At 29.2% G+C, this 18,620-nt stretch overlaps 1 protein-coding gene across 1 annotated transcript; it reads left to right on the top strand.

Moving 5' to 3' along the window:
- Positions 1-623: 623 nt before the first annotated feature.
- Positions 624-8,717, top strand: LOC126905656 (uncharacterized). Its single transcript, XM_050685592.1, has 6 exons — positions 624-759; positions 824-956; positions 5,488-5,561; positions 5,619-5,750; positions 7,962-8,031; positions 8,251-8,717. Exons 1-6 carry the CDS (start codon positions 703-705, stop codon positions 8,415-8,417), a joined length of 633 nt encoding a protein of 210 aa, XP_050541549.1. The 5' UTR covers positions 624-702; the 3' UTR covers positions 8,418-8,717.
- The last annotated feature ends 9,903 nt before the right edge of the window (positions 8,718-18,620 follow it).

Here is an 18,620-nt window from a genome sequence, read left to right as displayed (position 1 = left end):
AATCCACTCTTTATATAATTAAAAGTCCACTTCGCCAAAAATTAAAATAAAATATATCTCAAAATTAAGGAATAACATGTAGACATAATAAAATAGAAAATAAAAGATAATACAGTGCGGCACTTTATAATGAACAGTTAATAGGATTTAGAAATAAAAGAAAGTCAGAATACTACACTGAAGTGTTATATTTTTTTTGGCAACATTGTTAATAAGTTTTTTTTCCTAGAAATTGATTATGTTTTTAAGTATTACAATGGTGACAAAAGTCATCTAATGATAGCATATGAATATTTTTTTTAGTCAGCTTTTTCTTTACTATAGAAAGAAATACAATTTTGTAAATTTTAATAACATAAAATTGTATTTGTTTTTTAATGTACTTTTTGAGTTTTGGATGGTAAATTTAAATACTAGATGATATCATTGTAAAAACAATTTGATGTGCGTAAATTATGAATTCTAACTGTAATAATGTCATATATATATTTTTTACTAAAATTATTTATTTATATATTATTATATATTTATAATTATATATATTATAATTATATATTTATTATTTTTTACTAAAAACATTATTTTACAATAAATAATTAATATTTGAACTATTTCAGTATAAATTGCAAAACAACGTACGTAAAATTATTATTTAAATAATTTTTTTTAATTTCAATTTTCTTAAGTAGAAACATCATTGCAATGCATTTAAAAACTTTTTTAATGTTTTTTTCAGTATGTTTTTTTATCGGAACAATGGTAAGTATTTATTCATTTATTAATTTATATTTTTAATAAATAATATATATATAAATATTTAAAGAGCATAGGACTTACTGCTCATCAAATAAATTTTTTTCAAAAATTGATATGGGAATATGACGATATTGAAACGATAAATCGTGCTTTATTATGTAGTGGTATCGAAGAGAATTACAATGATTATAGCCTTGAAGGTAATTTAAAATTTGTATAATTTTAAGATTCAGTATTTTTGTCAAGATTTTTCTTATATATTCGTCAATTAAAATACTTTCCTTACTTTAAAATTTATTTAAACTAAAAATTAAAAAAATACTCAATTTTAAATACTATAACAATATATTTATTATAGTTTTTTATAGTTGAGTGTTTTTAATACTAATTATCTTGAATCAATATTTTTAGCGTTTTTAAACTCAACCCAACTAGACCATACTACTAATTTTTTCATAAAAAATAACTTAAATGGAAATCATAGTGACACGGCTACACCACTTATTAATTTAAAAAAATGCGATCATTGTCAAATGTTTCATATCAAACCTAATTCAACAATAAAATCTTTAAAAACATTAGTAATAAAAAATTTTTTAAAAATTTATATAAAAATTTGGGACATGTAACTTTTTAATTGACAAAGTGAAATTTTTTTTTAATTTTTGAGGATAATATCTAAAATTTAATTTATTTTTTATTTTTTTTCCAACTCAAATAGAATTACGAAATAAAATACAAAAAAAGTCATTTTTTACGGCCTAGGTTCGCCCGTCTAAAATTAAAATTAATACATTAAATATGACTAATATATTATTAAAATATAATAATATAATATAATAATAAACATATCTAAAATTTAAACTTATATAATATACTTTAATATGAAAAAAGAAATTTTTAATTTTAGATTGCCTTTATGGTAAAAAAGCTACCGTAATAAATTTCACGATTCTATATTTTTGATTTTGTATTTGTATAACTTTTTTATATGAAAATACCTTACAAGGGTTTGCCATAGTAATGAGGCTACTAATTTTTTATAAAAGTTATATGAATCTAACTTAAATTGAATACAAATTTAAACTTATTTTGAATATTTTGCCTCCTAAGTTAAGCGAAACGATTTTAAATTTTAATACTAGTTTAAATTATTCTTTTTATCTATCAGCATGTGTTTTGTACGGTTTTCGAGTACGTTACACTTCAGTATATCACGTTCAGGGTACGAGGTACAAACCCATCCGACGAAGGACTCTTTTTGGATTATTTTTTTAATTAATTTTGAGGTGGAAAAAAATTCAAAATTGGTTAGATTTTTATCTCATTTAAATCGAATAACTTTAAAGGATATCAAGAGAGTAGACAATTGTCTACTCTCGTGAAAAGGAATTTCTTATTTATGTAAAATTTATTTTACTATGTGCTTTTTTTTTTTTGTGGCTGTCATTAATTTTTCTCAGCTATCACTCCGTTTATCAAATAAAAAGTTGCTTATCAATTTACTCCATACAAACAATTAAAATCGTTCATTTTTAATGTATAAATAAATAAATTAGATTTGATATGAAAAGTTTCAACTACTAAGTTGAATAATCTTACTTTATAATTTACTCATTTTTTAACTCTATTCGTGTGTTCCACTATAATAGTCCCAATATTTGTAATAACATATTATTGTATATATCATTTATAAAAAAACTATTTTTGATTTCACATAAATTCAATGGATTTTTACAATTATAATTAATTTTTTATAATACGCTATATTGAGTAGATTTTATTAACAACTTTTTAATGGTTTATATTTTAGTTTCGATGTGAATCTTAGAAGTTATTAGTCTTGTAATACTGCGCGTCTTTTTTTTTTATTTCTGTCCATAAAAATTCTCAGCTCTCACTGGACCAATTTTGAAGATCAATACATCAAATGAACTAATTTTAATCTATTTAAATTAATAATGATCAAATGTTCTTCTTCTTCTTCCTTGCCTTAATCCCAACTACTTGGGGTCGGCCACCCTTATCCTAAACTTCCACTTGACATGATCTCTAACATCATTTACACTCACATCAGCTGTCCTCAAACCACATTCAATAATAGCATCCCTCCATCTCATTTTTGGTCTTCCTTTACCTCTTCGTCCTTCAACATTCATTTCTATAACTGTTCTTACAGCTAAACTAATAATGATTAAATATTGAAAAAAATCCCTTAATTTAAGAAATTTAGATAAACATTTACTATAGAAAATGTACAAGTAATAAGAGTATTAAATTTGTTTTTATAGTGAATTTCACAGAAAATCATATTACTAAAATTAAATATTTTTTAATCATCATAGAACAAAATATACTTCGCTAAAACAAATTTTTGCGCTCATTTCAAATATGTAATTGATTTTTTTCGTCTTTATTGAGATTATTTCAAGTTTATAAAAACGAGTATTTACATTTAAAAAATTTTATTTTGATTTTTTATATGTAAAAATGTCATGTTTAACCTATTTTAAGTTGATTTTTATGAAAGTTTATAATTTGAAAATATTGAACTTTTAATGTTTATTTTAGTTTATCTAGAAAGTTTGATATTTATATCATTAAATAGAAAATTTTATAGAGATTTAAAAAATGGTTTAATTTAGATTGATATGTGAACAGGAACATGTATAACTACTATTAATAGTAAATTTATATACTTAATGGAGAAGACTCTGAAGAAACCTTTGACTGTATACAAGAAAAACCTAATAATTGCAGATGTGAAATGCCTATGGTACAAGAAATTATGTCACAAATTAAAAGATTAAAAATCATAAATCACCTGACAAAGATGGCATTCAAGGCGAAATCCTAAAATGTATTAACGAAACAAAGCACAGACTATATCAGTGCTTTTAGGGAATAACATAAATACAGTGAAAAGTAACCCGAAAGACTTATAAGGGCGGCAAAAAGAGTGGGCTTGCAAATTCATGAGGAGAAAACAGAATATATGGAAGTAAGAAGACGACGGGATGGAAGACAAGCAGAAGAATTTTTAAAGATAGGGCCTTTAAAAAAGTATCAGAATTTAAATATTTGGGTACAATAATCATCCAATCAAATAATATGGAGTATGAGATACTTAAAAGAATTCAAAAGGGCAACAAGTGTTATTATGCATTGGACAACTTACTTAAGTCAAGAACATTCTCAAAGAAACTAAAATTCCAGCTATACATCACGCTAATCAAATCTATAGTACTATGTGGAGCGTAATGTTGGACTATAAGGAAAAGTGACGAGTCAAAACTGAGAGTTTTTGAAAGAAAAATATTAAGAAGGACTTATGGACCCTGTCTTGTCCCGCAAACAGGGGAATAGCGTAAAAGACACAATGAGGAGTTATGTGACCTGTACAATAGGCCGGATATAGTAAAGGAGATGAAAAGAATTTATTTAGATAATTTTAATAAGTATTTATTACTTATTATAATTTTTGTATTTATATACCGTAATAAATCATTTCTATATGACTCGTGGTGTTTAAATAAATGATACAAGTGTAATATTCAGAAATATATTCCTTATAATTATATCCTATAGTATTTAACTATTAGTTATAATGTCGAAAGTTAGTGGTAATAGTAAAAATCCAATTGCAGATTTGATATTAGCACGAAAAATTAAATAATAAATCTACACATTGATTCCGAAGCGTTTCTTATGCAAGTGTTTTCAATCACTGTCAGATATACATCTATACGTACCTGTAACAAGCAGCCCCTTAATAATAAAGGGGAATGGCCTATTACTGTGCAGGTGGGGTTGTTTATTTTGTTGAAATCAAAATGCGGAAATAAGAGGGGGTAATAAATAGGTACACCTAATTATGATATTATAAATTATGAATTATATATTATAGATCTACAAATGAAATTCTTAAAAGTAAAGGGAAAGGGGGGGGGGTAACTTACATACGAAACAATCTTAATATTATAATATAAAACAAATACAAAATAATAATAAATTAATACATCAATAACTTATCTGGTGTTGGTTGGAGGAAAGTTGAAACTATGGCAAAACTATTGACTGGAAACTAATTGAACAAAATCAGTAAAGCCTACAAGGCGAGCAGTTACTAATTGTACGGATGCCGAGTATTAGATGCGCGAGACAAGTGTACTGTTTACGTACCAAAGAGGATGTGTCGCTCGCTGAGGAAGTAACGATGACCGGACGAATCATTAACACGTTCGAACCGGTCATACACGCGTGCCACACTCTACCCAACAGTACCATTTATGCCACATCCACACTGAGCTGCGCCCCACTATGCTACCGATTTTTTTTTTTTAATTTTTTATATATTATTGTTTATTTTTTTTTGAGGGTAATATCTTCGACTAGATACGATTTGTGATATTTTGACGTATCATCGAAAGAAATCGGTCCGGTGAGATCTGAGATAAAGTGGTAACAGACACAAAAAAAAAAAAACACATCATAGTAAAACCAATACCTTCTGAGCTTTGCATCGAAGCTAAAAGTGTATAAATATTACATTTTATAACTGAATTTAGCATATGTTACTGAAATAATACTAAAAAATAAAATTTTGTTTCAAATTCAACGAGTTCAAAAATTATTCTATAAATGTTTATTTGTACATTTTTTAATGAATTTAAAAAATTTTGTTACGAACAATTTTAATTGCTGTGTATTAAATGGATCAATACTTTATAGATACGCCAGGCGTAAGACTCATAAAGATTATGAATTTTTTGGTTGGTGTTGAAAAGTGGGGTGATAACAAAAAAGTAAAATCAAATATCATTTTTACCTGAATTATTAATAAATTATTTTGCTTTTTTTAGGTGGAAAAACTAAATATTGAAGAGGTTAAAAAAATCTCAACTGAGTTCTATACAATTGACATAAACAAAAATGGCCATTTAGAAAAAGAAGAATTCACAAATTTTTCTTTCAATCATTATTTTATTGAAATCGTAATTACAAATTTTCATAGTTATTTTCATATGAGATTCATTAACCAAGATTTTTTTCTATCTACACAAATTAATAAAGCTCAGATTGATTTTGAAAAATAATTAATAAAATTATAGAAATATCGTCACACAAATTATAACTAAATAAATATAGTTTAAAAAAACACGCTTTTAAAGCACATCGAACTAAAAAGTTATAAATAATTTTTATAATAAGCTTAAAACAATAATGTATGAAAAATACTAGTATTTTGTGATAAAAGCGTCGATATTAGCAGGTACACAGCATTGTTATTATCAATGGTAGTAAGGCACATTATTGTAAGTTTATGAATACACTAACTAACAATACAGAAAGTATATCTATTGATAGTCATAATTGATAATAAACAATCCGTGACTGTGATAACAATATCATAAAAAACTAATTAGCTACCTGTATTTGTAATCCCTTGTGTATTATACCTATATATTAACTCAAAAATTTGAAACTTTAAATGTTTATATCTAATAAACAAATTAAGTTTCATTAAAAATTCAAATGCCATTTACTATTGAATTAAAAACTCAAACATTTTATTAAATTCAAAATAAGTATTCTCATTTAAAAAAACTCAAGTTAATGATTTTTAACTTTGAAGGGATGAAAAATATCATGTTTTTACTACATATTATAGTAGTGTTTTTTGAATCAAACAATATTTTCCTTAATAAAAATTTAAAAATTTCAATAGTTACTGAGTAAACGAGTGTCTTATCCTTCATCTTGTATAATTGATGATACACACGCGTATACGGGTACGAAAAGCAAAAATAAAAATATACAGGAAAATATTGTTGTTGTTGAGTGGTAAGTGGGGTGGGGTGAATGCGTTACGACAGTCTAGTCTCAAGGTCATACACGTCGGGATACACGACATAATAACACGTTCCGCGTGGAGTTACAAACTTACAACAAGCAAACATACATGTGAACTAATATAAGCGTGTTAAAAATATTGTGACTTCTACCAGTTATTGTTCCAACATTCCAAGTACCTATTCTTATTTTATATATATCTTTCTCCCTTTCACACGAGTTCAGTCAAGAGTTAAGCTGTGATGTTCCTACATCGTTGACACTACAAGCGTTGGATAGACCATTACACATAATTGGTGATACAGCTACCGTACAAGTTGTCCGGCTGGTATCAAACACTTTATTCCTTTAGCCTTCTCCGTTTCTAACTACTTTATTTCCTCTCACTTGTTGTCCCCGCGTACATCCGAGATGGGGAAATCCGCCCTATCTCGGAATAAGTTTTGTTTAGGGATCCTCATACTTTTTGAAAAAAAATTTACGCCAGCTGTCGACTAGACGCCACCTCATTAGTCGCTTCTTACGTCTGGCAAAGGGATCGTGGAAGTATCTTATCCCTTATCCACAGGGAATAATTTTTATTAACCCTCACTTTCATAAAACTAAAGTTACGTCAACTTTACTGGATTAACATTATAACTAACTTTATTCTAATTATTTAAAAAATAATTTAAGACATCATAAAATTTATTTTATACAGTATGATTTATTACTCATACAACTCCCAATTTTTCGTTATATAATGATTTTTTTATAAAAATGTATACATTTATTACTAATGTATTAAATTAAATTTATGTCATAAAACCATGAACTATCAAGTTTATTGTAAGAAGAAATTATTCCTAAGGGTAGATTTTAGAAATAACTTTTAAAGTTCAAAAAGCTTTTATCAAATATAAAGAGTTGTACTTTCATTAAGACTTGTAATAAACCAAAAATCGATGGAAGTTTACTAGTTAGTTGAAAACTACTAGTAAAGATATATAAGATTGGATATTACTAGTAATAAAACTACCAACTCCCGTGTCTCACTTACAACCATCAGTATAAAATGTTAATAGCATCAAAAAAGAAAGAAGTACTAAGAGACTCATTTTTAGTATATTAAAAATACAATAAAAATAATTCTGTAAAAATTTTAACTAATACAAGACAAAATAAATTTGATTTAATAATGAACTTTGAGTTTAAAGCGTCACGTGATAATAAAGTCCAATAGAGTTTAAATTTTGTAGTTAATATATTTAAATACAATTGAAAAATATTTTGCAGTGCCTATTAAAATTAAAAACTTCAAATATGAAGATATTTAATAAGGTTATTTCAATAAACTATTTTGCATATTTTAGAAAGAAAAGTTCTGTGATATCTTTGAAAAATCTGTGATGTATGATTTGATAAAAGTTCCTCATTTAAGAAGTAGTTATATAATAATTTATTATATATATAATTTAATTATATTAAAAACGAATTATATAATAAAAATTTATCACTTGTGACTAATATTGTCCAAAACTAAAATCATATTAAAAACGTTAATTTAAAACTAAAAAATATTTTTAGTAGTATTTAGTTTTGGATATTAAACAAATTATTGTAAAAAATCTATTTGTTTTTTTTTTATTTTTTATTTTTTAGGCGACATATGTGATGTAATGTTAAAAGTATTAAAGTGCAGGGCACTTATTAATAATACAGAATATGGTAAACTTGATGAGAAGAAAACTAGTGACACATTACTATCCATTTCAGGAAATAAAAATAAGGATCCAGAATTCTTCAAATCATATCATGAAGAATACTAGACAGATGTATTATATATGTATAAAAGTATTATTTTGTTTAAATTTTCAATAACTCATGTTTTTTTCAAATATTCTAAAATTATAAAAAGCTGTAATCCCTACATGCAAACATTTATTGTATTTTATTACTATTATTATTGTAGCCATTGGTCGTTGGCACTGGCCACAACCATTATCTTTATTATATTATGTCATATATTATGCAATGTTACATTACGAAATTTTTATTATGGCGTTGATATTAATTTTTTATGTGCTTTATGAAAATACAATTATGTTTTTAAAAGTTTAAAGAATCAACTGGTTTTGTTCTCCTTTCACCGTTTTCGGTCCCTTTTATTATACTATATTATATGGCCTCCTACATTATTACTTTAGATTTATTTAAATTTCATTTAATATTTTGTTGTGGACTCTGTGCAGTTTTGGTTCATTTGCTCCGAACCATTCTAGTATTATTCATTAATATTCAACTTAATGTCATCACTGACTGTATTATCATGAACAAAAGTGATAAAAAATAAGGCGTAATTGTTTATATTTTTTCTATGAACAATGGTCATAATAATGAGACTTGTTAGAAGAAAATGAATAAATACCAACAGAAGTCTGTCATATTCATGCACAAATCAGATAACACATGACATAATCGAAAAAGAAACCACTCGTAGTAAAATCAAAATTAGAGATTGTTTGGTAGAGAACGCCTTTACCAAATATCTAGTCGACCAGTTATCACAAACACCATTGCTTATATTATATTGTGTGACAGCTGATCTCTAGCGTCATTGCTTTACTCACCCCCTTACCCACTCACCACAGCAAATCGATTGCCTCCAAGTCAATTTTCATTCATGTACAATGAATCGTAAGTCAGTGAGTCTTTTTTATGTGTCATGCTTTTTGTAATAAGCGCCTTCGCTCGAATAAAAATTGATCGGTCATTGTACGCCATTATTCTTATTATTTGTTTATTGCACCTCATGCTCAAAGTTCTCGTATCCTTGCTCGCCTTCAGTTATTGGCCATGAACATCCTGATTAACTTCACTGCCGCAGTCGCTTTTCCGACGTCTGTTTTTATCTGCCATTTTGTGCCTGGATTTACACTCTGACTCGTGATACTCAGATTTTCGACACCATTACCACAAGATCTCATACAGTCCACTCATTACTATCAACAACTTCATCTATTTAGCAGAGTTTTATATTATTTTTTAATGTTATTTATTATTTGTTTTAAATTTTAAATAAAACTATTTTGTTTTATGCCGCTTCGTGTGGCCATTAGTTTTTAAGGGCCCTCCTCCATTACCCCTTAAATTTAAGATACTCTTTGAAGAACCTTTAATATATGTGGTTATTTGCTATTTAATTATTTTCTACTCTCGTTACTCGTTGGATGTGAGTTTAGTCGTCATCCTCCTAGGTGACCCCTCTCCCGCTTTAATAATAGCGATTTTAAACAGGCTTAAAGTAAATTGGCATTCTATCGCGGTGCACAACTAGCCGTCCTATGGTCTGGCTGCCTCGTACGAAACAGAGATTAAATGTATACTACTAATACTCAACACAATCTCCTACACGCAGCACTAATAATAATATACATGTATATTATATTGTATACATGTATATTAATATATTTATATTTTTTTTGTATTTTCAAACTCATAAAACAATAATTAATGTTTTTCTTTTTTAACACGCTTATATTAGTTTCACCTGTATGTTTGTTTGTTTTTATAAATGTAACTCTCCACGCGCCACGTGTTAATATTCTTGCATATCCTGTCGTCTATGATATTGAGACTTGACTGTCGTAACGCATTCACCCCACTCCGCTCACCAAACCCCGGCGACACTATTCCTGTATAATTTTATTTTTAGTTTTCGTACCTGTACACGCGTGCGTGTCATAAATAAAATATATATATATGGACAAATTTTTACTGAGTTATTTCAAAGGACACAATTAAAAAATACCACTTTTGGAAAACTTGAAGGACTCAACAATTTTATTATGTGATCCCTTTGTATCTCTGCACAATATATATATTTTAATGTTTTAAGTAATTTTGTTTAACTGACCATATAGTCTGTTCATTATTTTATAAGTTAATGACTATACATTTTAACAATTTGATTATCTTTTATGGTCAATCCTACTTAAAATTATTTTATTTTATTTTCTCTTATCGGTCCTCGGGTCCGGTTAGGGTGAACATCTGCTTGAGTAGATTTTTCATTTATGTAGAGAACACCCAATGACGTTAGTGAAATGTCCATAGTACCCTGACCCATACGTTGGATCTGCCACGCTCATGTTCCTTCCATTTCATTCTTTTATTCTGTATTGTTGGTACTTTTCATTGACTTTTAACTCTATGTATGATAGTGAAATTTTAGTATATTAAAGTAGATAGTTTTTCTTACCCAGTTAATATTTTTGTATACATGCTGATTATTGTTCTAATAAAAAGAAAATTTGAATATTAGTTATGTGAACGCTATATTAATGATGTGCCCTTTGCTCTTGTTAGAGAACACATAGCCCTTGTCAATGCTGTCGTAAAAGAAAAGAAAAAAAAATAGGGAGAGAGTAAGTGGGGATGAATGAAATATTGAAATAGAGAATTATTTTAGATTGTTTAGTTACAAGGTGAAAATAAAAATATACGGTGTATGATCATGGATCTTTTTGTTAAAATGAAATAATTACATATGGTTTGTCGTAAAATGTACAGTGAAGGGAAATTACACACGGATGACACTAACCTGAATATTATAAATTCTACTATGAAATGTGCAATTGTTTTGGGGGAGGATTTTATGACTCTTGATATTTTTTTATCGATTGTAACATATATAGGAAACGATGCGTGTTTACGTAAAATGCAACTGTTCGATTGTTGGGCGCCAAGTTTTATAAGCTAAATTATTTTTTTTTATATGAACGACAAATACAGATAAACATTTACGTTAAACACATTTGTTTGTGATTAGAGTGATGACAAAACTGTTGTTAATAATAATCATTAAAATTATCTACTATGAGAAGCAATTCAATTATTCCCACGATAAAAATTATTCATGACTTATTTTAAATCTATCCTCAATTTTTTATAACATGCTTAGAAATATAATTTCTACCTTGTGTCCAGCTAGTTTGATCTTTTATTGTATAAAAAAATATATATTAAAATAATATATATTATTCTACTATTTCGATTTAATATTACATACGGGCATTCATGTTTTATATCTATCATTTCCCATAATAATGCGGTTTATTAAAAAAATCATCANTTCCCATAATAATGCGGTTTATTAAAAAAATCATCATTATAAAAATATAAATTAAATTAAATGTAAAATGCTAAATATCTATTACAATGCCTAACTGTCTATTTTATATCATTGTGCTATCACGTTGATATGTCCCACATTTCTCTGGACTTCATAATATTGGCTCCCAAAATGATATTATAAGCAAGAATAATTGTTATTGGATATTGGGTGGGTTATTATATGGTACAGTCGCCATGTGTGTGTGTGTGAGCGGCTTGATGGGACGGGGACAAATGGCGTGTCGATGGCGTGAATGTGTCCGGGCCGAAATGCCACGTGCGTTGTGGGCTCGCGTCTAAATGAAAAACCGGCTCGTGCGTGTTCGCTCGCTGAAGGTGACGGTCGCGTGGTCTGACCGGCTAATCTTTGAAGGTTTCGCGCTTTGCGTTCTTCGATTTCAGTCAGACGCTGTCGTAGAGCCGCGTTACTTTGAGTCGCGTTGCTCGGCCCACGAAAGTTATGCAGTTTGGTTCGAACAGACGCGTGTAATCACTACGATCTATTTCTACTGTCTCTCGCGTCATCTGTGCGATGGTGAACGGATTCCGATATTGAGTGCGCCGTATACAAGTCGTCTGTATACGCTGCGTTCAAACTACTATTGGGGCGGCCGGTTGCCCAGGACCACTCTTGTAAGCGACTCAACTTCAGAATCCTCTAGCGCCAAGTTAATCGGTCGGGTCCGCGTTTGATGGAAGGTCGACGGTCCAGCACAGCGCGGTGACTTCGTCTACCCGAGACTGGCGTTCCGTCACGAGTGTGCCATAATGAAGCGTTGGTCGTTCGGGTAGGATCGCGTTCGATGGGTCTAGCCCTGCGNTGGCGAGATGGTTCCGTCGACCACATTTATAACACAGTCGATCGACTAAACCATTATGGCGTCCTCTGTCGGAGCGGTTCACTTCCATTGTTGAGCGAGATGTAGCAGCCCCGCGGTTATTAACTAATTTCTGAGATTCTCTAGACGACTGTTGAAGTAGTTCTTCTTCTAAAGCACATGACACAGTCATTTGGAGTGTAGATGGAGCTAACGATTTTAATAAAATTCGCATCGATTGAGGAAGTCCTTCTATGAATGATGTCCGGACTTGATTATGTATTAGCTGTTCGATGTCTGCTATTGATTGATATGTGCCTTGGCTCAACGTAGCATCCACTAAGTCATGCATAAGTTTTTCTGTCCGATCGGCGTACGACTGCACTCCTTCGTTGAGCTGTAGTCTTAACGTTGATAGTTGAGCTTGAAGATGTGACACAGACCATTTTGTTTCGATCGTAGTATCTAATATTTCTTGGAGTTCGCTGAACTGAGTAATTTTCTTATATCGAATCATTCGTAGTGCTCGTCCAGTTAATCGAGTCAAAATACCTTGCATTAAATCTGCGGTATCACTTGGATGTATCATCCTAAGAGCAAAACGACATGCTTGTTGAAAACCAAAATTTCCTTCTGATGCTTCGCCATCAAAAATTGGTATGACACGTAAAGCTTGATCGATACTAATGTATTGTTTTTCCTTGCTTGGTCCTGAGACTTCGTATTTAAGTAAATCATTACTAGCAGTTGCCATGATTTTGCGTGGAAACGGTGCTGGTGATTGAAACAGTGGTGTTTGAGCTATGAGTGATATAGTAGGTTCAGGGTTTTCTGTGTGTAGGTCGTTCGCTAACGACAGTGAAGGCGGACCTTTCTTTGAACGATTCGCGTCGAGATACTCGCGAGCTTTAAGTAAAAGAGCGGCGGAACGCGTAAGAGTGCCTTGGGTTTTCGCGACGGAATCTGTTGCCCGACCGATAGGCGTATTACGTGCGGTTCTCGGTGGTTCGTAAAGTTCTCCGCTAGAATTATCACTATCTGGTGATTCAGTATCTTGCGACGACATGTATCAACATAATTGATAAAAGAAATAATGAAGATGAACAGAAAACGTGTAAAAGAATTAAAAATAACGAAAGGAGAATAATAGGATTGTATAGATTACCAATAGAGCTGACTTACCAAATCAATCTCTATCCCTGTTAAATCAAATAAAAGCAAAAACAAAAATTTTAAAAAAAAAACTTTCAGTAACAGCACCCAAATATATATAAATATTTTTTTTTTTTTTTATAATTAGATTTTAATGTTCCAAAGTGTATTATTATTCTATTTTATCTTTGTTTTACTGTATAAATTGTACTAATTGTAAAAAAAAAAACCATAATAGGAAACCAACATTAACTGTTTTGCTGTTCCCTTCCCCCTTAAAAAAAATAATTTGATCCCAGAAAAATTATTTGTTATTATATAAAACTTAATTATTTTAAATTAATGTATAGTTTTGGTCGGTTGGATATAATAGTGCTTTTCTGATAATAATTATAATAAAAAAAAATGAATTATTAAAATTAAATTTAAATTAATAACCATAAAATTAAACTATATGTTCTTCTTTATATATATACAAAGGCGCATATAAGTAAAGAGAAAAATCGCATAGAATTATAAAAAAAAAAGAAATACTGTGTTAATGTTGTACTAAATTATTATGACTTATAGTGTACTTTAAATCAAGAACTAAATTAGTTTGTATAAAATTAATAAGTACTAAGAATTCAAATAAAGGAATAAAATTTAAATTAATTATTCTTATACATGAGTTGAAAAAGAAAAACTTTGAATTGAAATATATCAATTATTCCGACCTTACTATTAAGCACATTTTTTTTTTTTTTTAATATTCTAAAACAAAACAATATGTAAGGTTACTTACAGTACGGGATACATAATTGCGATGGATAGCAAAAACAATGTTGTTGAAGTTGAATGAATTGGATTAACGAAGAATAACTGCATGGCTTAGCTTTTGAAATGATGAGTGAGTGAATGAAAACATCTCCTTCGATTGAAATAACTTCCTTGAAATAACTTCCTTGAAATGACATAGTGAATGAAATGATTTCCTTGAGTTGAAATAGTGAATGAAAATAATCTTCTTTTGAACGTAGCAAAAAAAAAGTAATAATAAAATAAACACTTCTTGTTTATTTGCCTTCTTGTTGTTGTTGATGATTAAAACGCTGGTAATGATTAGTGGCGATGACGGCCGGATCAGCTGGTCTTCTCCGGACAGTGATAAAATCACACAGTAGTCTGACGATAACGATGGTATTTCATAAATTTAAAAAAAAAATTTCTTGATAGAGCGCGTACCCACAGCGTATGGGTGTGGCTACTATATTCTAGAGTGCGCGTTATCCACGGTTTGGAATTTTTGATGAAAAATGTATACACTAGATGGCGTCAGAACCGGTTGTCGCACTTGTAAAATTTCTGACAGTTAACCAGAGGCGGATGCGTGTATATGGTGCTACCAGTTGGCGGCTTTGATTGACGAATACGATACAGCCAGAAACGCCGATTCAAGGAATGTGCGACGTTAGCACAAACCCGCCCTTGTGTCACTATCGGAATTACTTTTCGAAATATTGAAGTTTTGTATATTTTAAAAAAAAAAATAAACACGATATACACAAAAAGTAAAAATAAAAATAGTAATTAAATATTACTAGAACGCACTGGATTAATAAAATTTTTGTATAACGTACCTCGCGGACACGTGGGTATCGTGTCAACACTTACTGAAGAAACACGGAAAAAATGAAGTAGAATGTTGACTGTAGTTGATTCTCCAGTAGAAAATAAATGTTGATCACACCGCTGCCACCAAATGTTGTGACCGGGTTGGTACGGTAGACAAATGAAGAGAGAATGCGTTTGATAATTAGTTTATTATATTTAAAAAAAATATGTTTACACTTATTATTAACTTCTCGATTTTAATTAGTTGATAATTAATATAAAAGATTCAGTGAACAAGTTAACATAAAAGATTCAGTGAGCAAATTAACATAAAAGATTCAGTGAGCAAATTAACAAAAGATTCAGTGAGCAAATTAACAAAAGATTCAGTGGAGAGTCGTCCAGGTTCGACCCATGAACTCTATGACTCTTGAACGAGTACCTGACTCCTACTGGCGCGTCGCCTCAGGCGGCGGCGGCCGTAGGCCCAATGCATTGAAAAAGGCTGAGCAAGCATCGAATGTTCTAGAAGGACTAGATGCTTGCCTGGTAAATACTTTATACAAAACAAAAGAGGCTTCCGTTCCCATGATTATTATATATATACTATTAAATTACATAATTACAATTAGGCAGCAAAAAGCCAGTTCACAACATAGTGGAGTTCTAACCTTAGTTAGAATTTACCTTAGTAAAGAAAAACATACGATTTCCGTGAAAAATTTCTCGATTTTATATTTTACATTTTTAAATTTATATTTCTACAACTTTTTGAAAAATATATGGATCAATTTAATTTTTTTTTATAAATATTTTATATATATTCTTTTTATCTGACATACTGTTTTTTTAAATCAGACCATTTCCCTTCATACAAGGGGAGTCAAATTTTAAATATGCGTATAGAAAACGGAACTTTTTCAACTTAACTTTTGAATATGTCCCGGTAATACTGATAATTAAAGCTTATGTAATATTTCGATACGAAACTGATAAGGTATTAAATTTATTATGATGTGTTTTTTTTTGTGTGTCTGTTACGACGGTAACATATTACTACATAAATTGTTTCTAAAAAAAATGGTTATTAGTTTTACCTGAATTTAACAATGAATTTTTACAATTATAATCAAAATTTATACTATGCTCAATTTAGTAGATTTTTTTCAAAAATTTTTGTTTGATTAAAGTAAATCATTAAAATTCATTAAGAACTGAATGTTTTATTTGTACAATCTTTTTAAATATTAAATGTTACTTAGAAATGATTACTATGAGTTTTATTTAAGTGATCTATTACGATAAAAAAAAGAAAAATTTATTGAACTTTTGTGATAAAATTCTTTAAATAGTAATTATAAAATTTCCTGATTGCTTATCAATATTAACAATATAATTTGTTAAATTCTCATCAAATTTTTTATTTAATGATGACAATTTCAAACTTACAAATTGAGCTAAAAGTTATGGTAACAATTTTAACTTTTTTCCTATAAACTTTCACAAAAATCAATTTTAATGGACCAAAAAAATTTGTTGAAAATTATCATAATATTTTGCACTGATTATTTTTAATCTATTAAAAATTTTAAATCGGTTGTAATTTGACTAAATTCTTTTGTTTTATTTTTAATTATATGAATTTAAATTTTTTACTAATTTGCAATAATATCAAAAATTAAAAGTGATAGAAAGAAAACAGCGAGAAAAGTTTATTTATAAAAGTATATTTTTGATATATTCTGATTAGAGTTCTTTGAATACCAGTGTATTTATTCATAAGTAACAAAAAAAATTTTTATTTAGTATTGTATTAAGCGCTTAAAAATAATTTATATAAAAGCATAGAAATGTACAACTACTTTATTATTTTTATAATTTCTCCGTAATAATTATAATATTAAATTATTGAATATCAATGTTATACTAAATTTAATTACTATAATTAGTATTTATTTATATATTATATTTTTAAATAAAAGGATATATTTAAGAAAATAGAATTTTATGTTGTTTTTGTATTTATCCACCAATTTCTTATTAAACGCTATTCACAGATTTGCATGGAAGTGTTTCTTATGATTTTTATCACTGTCAGATATCATCTATACTTGTTCTAATTATGCCATGTCCATTTTGTGCTTCGACTCCACTGTTGTTTTGTGTTTTTTTATGATTGATTATATTATATTTAATTAAATTTCGGTGATAACGCTCTGTTTTAATTCTGTAATCCAGCAATTTTCTTCCTTTATTCGAATATTCTATCTATTTATTTAAAAAATATGAACTATTAAACCTCATAACCTTTATTTGCTTATTAAAATTATATACGTTGGTGCCAAAGGAGTTGAATTTACTCCAAAAAGAGCATCGAAAGGGTGTGCCCGAAGAAATATTTGGGAGTCATCTAACGACCCTACATTCATGAAACGCATCATAACTGGCGACGAGACATGGGTCTACGAGTATAACGTGCTAACTAGCCAGCAATCATCCGAATGGCGTGCTCCCCACGAACCAAACCAAAAAAAAGCATGCCAAAGTCGTTCAAAAATCAAGGTTATGCTCATTGTATTCTTTGATTACCGTGGTGTATTGTACTTCGAATACTTACCAAACGGTCAAACCATTAATAAGGAGTATTACATCGGCGTTATGAAGCGTTTGAGGGTTGCAGTGCGTCGTAAACGGCCGGATTTGTGAGCGGCCAAAAATTGGATTTTATACCACGACAACGTGCCAGTTCACAAAGCCAAGCTAGTGCAAGACTATATGATGAAACACGACGTTGTACAACTTCAACAAGCACCGTATTCACCCGACTTAGCACCATGTGACTTTTTTTTGTTCTCCCGACTGAAATTGCCGCTTCGTGGGCGTCATTTTGAGTCGCTGGATACGATCAAAGAGAATGCGACGAAGGAACTCAAGGCCATTCCGGATCAGGCCTTCCAGCGCTGTATGGATGACTGGGTTAAGCTCTGGCATCTTTGTAGCGCTTCAAATGGAAGCTATTTTGAAGGAGATAAAATAAATTTGGAAGAAAATTAACACAATTTTGTTTTATTGACTCATTTCCGGTACTTATTGATCATAGTGTATTATTTGAAATATATGGAGTCCTGTAGTTGAACTACAAAACTATGAAAATATTTAATGTTATAAATAAACTAAACTAAATATAATTTATTTTTATTTTATTTTAAGGAAGTTTACATAACAAAAAAGGGACAATTTTTGTTATTATTATTTTTATTATTTGAACGACGACTTGGACGATTTCCGTGATAA

The sequence above is a fragment of the Daktulosphaira vitifoliae genome, unplaced genomic scaffold, assembly GCF_025091365.1.
Source record: "Daktulosphaira vitifoliae isolate Bord-2020 unplaced genomic scaffold, ASM2509136v1 Scaffold_4, whole genome shotgun sequence".
Taxonomy (NCBI): domain Eukaryota; kingdom Metazoa; phylum Arthropoda; class Insecta; order Hemiptera; family Phylloxeridae; genus Daktulosphaira; species Daktulosphaira vitifoliae.
This window is presented reverse-complemented; position numbering and strand designations above follow the sequence as displayed.